The sequence below is a fragment of the Alosa pseudoharengus genome, unplaced genomic scaffold (assembly GCF_046254945.1).
Source record: "Alosa pseudoharengus isolate Yale_2024_CS ecotype anadromous, Long Island Sound unplaced genomic scaffold, YU_APseudo_1.1 YU_APseudo_1.1_scf_20, whole genome shotgun sequence".
In the NCBI taxonomy this organism is placed as follows: Eukaryota; Metazoa; Chordata; class Actinopteri; order Clupeiformes; family Clupeidae; genus Alosa; species Alosa pseudoharengus.
Genome location: NW_027468664.1, coordinates 36,710,624 through 36,715,623, shown reverse-complemented (window position 1 = coordinate 36,715,623; position 5,000 = coordinate 36,710,624). Strand labels below are relative to the sequence as shown.

The 5,000-nt window shown below is 42.2% G+C and overlaps 1 protein-coding gene across 1 annotated transcript in view; it reads right to left on the bottom strand.

Moving 5' to 3' along the window:
- The window catches only part of LOC143136457 (ATP-binding cassette sub-family C member 9-like), a 59,413-nt gene that overhangs the window by 26,842 nt on the left and 27,571 nt on the right, over positions 1-5,000 (bottom strand). The window contains exons 16-17 of the mRNA XM_076297179.1: positions 4,481-4,553; positions 1,886-1,991 (exon numbers count right to left, since the gene is read on the bottom strand). Coding sequence (XP_076153294.1) covers positions 1,886-1,991; positions 4,481-4,553 — 179 coding nt within the window. The remainder of the gene's footprint in view (positions 1-1,885; positions 1,992-4,480; positions 4,554-5,000) is intronic.

The window sequence follows — 5,000 nt, the reverse complement described above, 5'->3', positions numbered from 1 at the left end:
ACAAGACACAAAGCTCTAGATCAAAGCTCAGCTACAGTAGTTCAAACACCTGAGCACATTGATGGTGCAGACTCTACACACACAGGCTCTCACACAGCCTCTTAAGGCTAAAATCTGAGATACAAAGTAACACACCAATACAGTAAGACTTCAGCGGTGTAAGGCCTTTAAAAAAATTGATTTGATGAGATGGAGAAGGAGGTTGAAAAATATGAATATTGATCAATAAGCCCATTTCACAGTGTCCAGGTGTCCGGCCTTGTTGATGTTAATGAACCTTAACTGGCAGGGTACTGTGGACTTTAATGTGGACTGTGCTGTTCCAGAGGAAGTTAGTTTCATCTTGTGAAATGGGCTAATTAACACTGATTGAATATATCAAATCAGATTATATCACAGACTAACATGCTTTATATACAGTTCATTTGTGAGAGAAAATTACATAAAAGACCGGTTGACAATAAAACAGGTTAGAGATGCAAGCTTACTGCATAATCATTGGTTGATAAATCTGAGAAAGTGTAAATGACTGAGAAGCACCATCATTTTGGCCAGAGGAACACATCCACCACCATCTCCAACAGTGTATGCAGAAGCAGCCAGGTCTTGGCATACAGAGATAACACAGCCTAGCCATGCCAGGACAGGCAGCCATGGAACCATCCAACATTGCATCTGTCTGTCTGTCTGTCTGCCTGTATTTCTGCCTGACTGTCTGTCTGCCTGTCTGCGTGTCTGTCTGTATGTCTGTCTGTGTATCTCTATCTGCCCATAGTTGGCAAGAAGTGTCAGCTAAATACTTGTAATTTCCCTGTACCTGTCTGTCTGTCTGCCAGTATGCCTGCAAGACTGTCTATCCAATTCTGTCATAGATTTCTGTCAGTCACGTCACCTACTCTCTAGCCTGATCACATGATCCACACATGCAGCCAGTGAGGTAACAGTGAACCGTGCAAGGCTATTATCACCAGAGAGGATATCTCTGTCTGCCAATGTTCTGTCTCTCTGTGTGTCTCTTGGCATCTAACACACTTTCTGTCTGTCTGTCTGCCTGTATATCTCTTTGTCTCTCTAGCTGGCTGACTCCTTGTCTTCATTTCTTTCTGTAGGTCTGTCTGTCTGTCTGTCTGTCTACTTGTCTGTCTGCCTGTATATCTGTCTGTATCTTTAGCTGGCTGACTCCTTGTTTTGATTTATTTCTGTTGGTTTGTCTGCCTGCTTTGCTGCCTGCTTGTCTGTTCTATTTGTCAGTCTGTTTGTTTATCTTGGTTTCAAATGCTAATCAGAGATCCATCCACAGACCACTCTGCAAATAGACTCAGAAAATGAGCGGCAAATAGCTTTCATTCATTTTAGAGCAAGAAGTCAGTGAACATGAGTTATTGTGTGTGTGTGTGTGTGGGAGAATGCAAACAAAATGGATAAATATAAGCACACACACACACAAACAAACACATGTGGTACAAAACAGCCTCAAACATGAACATTCTCACTCATTATTTCTGTTCTCTTTCACACACACACACACACACACACACACACACACACACACACACACACAGTACAGTAAAGATAAGGGGAAGGATGATAAGGAGGCATAAACACATACACTATCACACACTCTCTCAGCAAGTAAAAATAAAAAATAACTTAAAAAAGCATTAAACACAAAACAAAATGTGTTAGGAAAGCAGAAAAGATGTTATCTAATTTGGAAACGACTTTCTGAGACAGAGAAAATAGGAAATATGTGCGCATTGGCTCAGTGATGCCAGGGGAAGTGTATGTTTATTGTGCATGTGTGTCTGAGGTGAGGTGCAGGACAGTGTGTGTGTGTTTGTGTGTGTGTGTGTGTGCACATGTGTGTCTGTGTGTGTGATCTTACTTGCTCCAGTAGACTCCACCCCGATTGGTCTGCATTTCCCCCAACATGGCCAAGAGAAGTGACGACTTCCCACAACCCACCTGGCCCACAATCATGGTCAGCTGACCTGGGCAGGAAGCAAGTAGAGGAGGAAAGGCTATAAAACCCATTAGAACCTTCCAAGGTAGTATTACAAAACCCATTTCCCCATTTTCTTCCTCATTATTTTATTTTACAACTGCAGAGTTGTTTAAGAGTACAAGTGAAGACATTTCATTTCATTTCATACAGCACATTTGGGATCGATCAAATCCGGCTCCTTTTTAAAGTTCTGTATAAATAAAAAATTACTCAGCGATAACAAATGCTTAACATGGTATTTACCTCTATTCCAACACATCCTCTTACAGAACAGCCAGTATTCATTTCTCTGACACATTGGGACTTAGTGTGTGTGTGTGTGTGTGGTGTTTGTGTGTGTGTGTGTGTGTGTGTGTGTGTGTGTGTGTGTGTGTGTGTGTGGTGTTTGTGTGTGTGTGTGTGTGTGTGTGTGTGTGTGTGTGTGTGAGTGTGTGAGTGTGTGAGAGAGAGTGTGTGGTGTGTGTGTGTACTGTGTAGCTGTCACATGAAGTTAGCATACACCCTAATTTCAGTAACAATGGTCAGATGTGCAGCAGGTGCCCATAGGCTACAATGGGAAGCAAAGGTCATTTGCTTATTACGTACAAGGCCACATTTGCTTTTTAAAGTTCTGTATAAATAAAAATTACTCAGCGATAACAAATGCTTAACACGGTATTTACCTCTATTCCAACACATCCTCTTACAGAACAGCCAGTATTCATTTCTCTGACACATTGGGACTTAGTGTGTGTGTGTGTGTGTGTGGTGTTTGTGTGTGTGTGTGTGTGTGTGTGTGTGTGTGTGTGTGTGTGTGTGGTGTTTGTGTGTGTGTGTGTGTGTGTGTGTGTGTGTGTGTGTGTGTGTGTGTGAGTGTGTGAGAGAGAGTGTGTGGTGTGTGTGTGTACTGTGTAGCTGTCACATGAAGTTAGCATACACCCTAATTTCTGTAACAATGGTCAGATGTGCAGCAGGTGCCCATAGGCTACAATGGGAAGCAAAGGTCATTTGCTTATTACGTACAAGGCCACAGTGCAGTTAGCCTGGTTAGCACGCAGACCTTCTCAATTGGTATTGAGGGTGGGTCTGGAAAAGGTTCATTGACTTTCGACTTCCAGCAGGTGCGTAACTAGCCGTGAAGTTAAACTTAAACTTAAATTGGTGCATTAAACTTTTATCAAATTGTTTCAGAAGTGTAGAAATCTCATAAACAAAGGTTTTCAATGCAGTTGTTTACTCAATTAAACCTGCTGAGCAAATCCCAAAGGTTAGCAGTAGCCTCTGGAATGTGTGTTGTGGTCACCCTGCAGTGCCTGATGTCCCTTCCTACAAGCTATTAACCCTTATTATACGGCTCTTCACAATGCTAGTAGAATGCTCCATTGACTTGAATGGGATTTCCCAACATTCTACAGTAAAATATTTTCATGTAATTACCGCTGCACACATATAATTACCGCTGTCAATGGCAATGGGTTTTGTGCTGCTGATTTAAGTTTTTCATATCACTCCGCAAGTAGTCCGGTCACTTCTTGCATTGGAACTTCATTCAAAAGTGAAAGCAGACGGTTGATCAGCAGTGTTCTAAAGAATGTTTGATTCAAGTTCAGTGTGTGTTGCGAACTATTTGTTTCTCAGCAAAAGCCACGACGAAACGGTAACAAATAAGTGTAAAGAGACATATTGTGGAGTTTATTTTTTCGTTTTGGCAAGTAGTCGCATAATAAGCGGGATAATGTATAAAACGCCGGTCATTATTGGGAAAATAAGTCCCTTCAGGGCGAAGCAAGATCCCTCCGCTGGCATGGCTCGTTCGCCCTGCCGGGACTTATTTTCCCAATAATGACCAGCGTTCTATACATTATCCCTTACTTAGTTCTGCGTTAGGTTTCACTGCAGTTAGTGAAGTACTAGCCAATGAATGTGCAACCTGCTACCCAAACAGCAATAGCGGCTAGAAATAGTCATGAGTGGATGTGAGTGAGTGAGTGAGTGAGTGAGTGAGTGAGTGAGTGAGTGAGTGTCTGACACATTAAGAAAGGTATATGGGGAAAAGACCACCTCTGGTGAAAATCAAGTTTTTAACCTTGCTAACACGTCTGCAATGTTTTACAAGACATATTTACATTACATTTATTAGACACTGTTGTCCAAAATGACTTACATGTGTCAACTAGTGTTAGAGATCACACTGAGATCACACTGTCCCCGGAGCAACTTGTGGGTAAGTGCCTTGCTCAAGGGCACAAAGGTGGAAGCCGGGAATTGAATCCACAACTTGTCAGGCTACTCCACGCTAGCCCAGCTCCTTAACCACTACCTTACCACTGCCCCATATCATGAGAAAAATAAGTAGTCAATGTCATGGCCAAGGATTTCTGCATTGGATCACCATTTTGACCAATCACAGCCCAGGTGAGCCAAGGTGAGCTGTATATACTTTAGAAGAACAGAGAAGAGATTTTGGGGTATGATAAACTGCTGGAGTCCGGTTACCTGTTGGGATACTGATGTTGATGTCGGAAAGGGTGGACAGGTTGTTTCCCCAGGTGAAAAAGCCACTGCTCACCTGGAGTCAGGAGGAGAAAGAGAGAAGAGAGAGAAAGAAAGAGAGAAACATGGATGTTGAACAAATACATTATATAACACCATTAAAGCACTATGAATTTGTGCTTAATTTGAAAGAGAATGGGGTGAATATTCAGAGATGGAGTGCCGAAGAAGGGATGGAGAGAGATAGAGAGACAGAAATCTACTTGAGGAGAAGTTGCTAAAGACATGATGGGATGGGATATACAGTGTTACATGTTTTATGTGTTGTATGTGTTGCTGTGCTGTTGCTATGGAGCATGGAAATAAGTTGTGTAAAATGATTATCCCTATGGGCCAATAAAGACTAAAGAATAAAGACAGAGAAGACTGATGGCAGAGAACAAGCGAGAAAGCACCCTGTGGAATGTAACAGTTTGGTTCATATCACACCTCTGTTTGGACCTTTCAGAAGCCCTAAGGACAA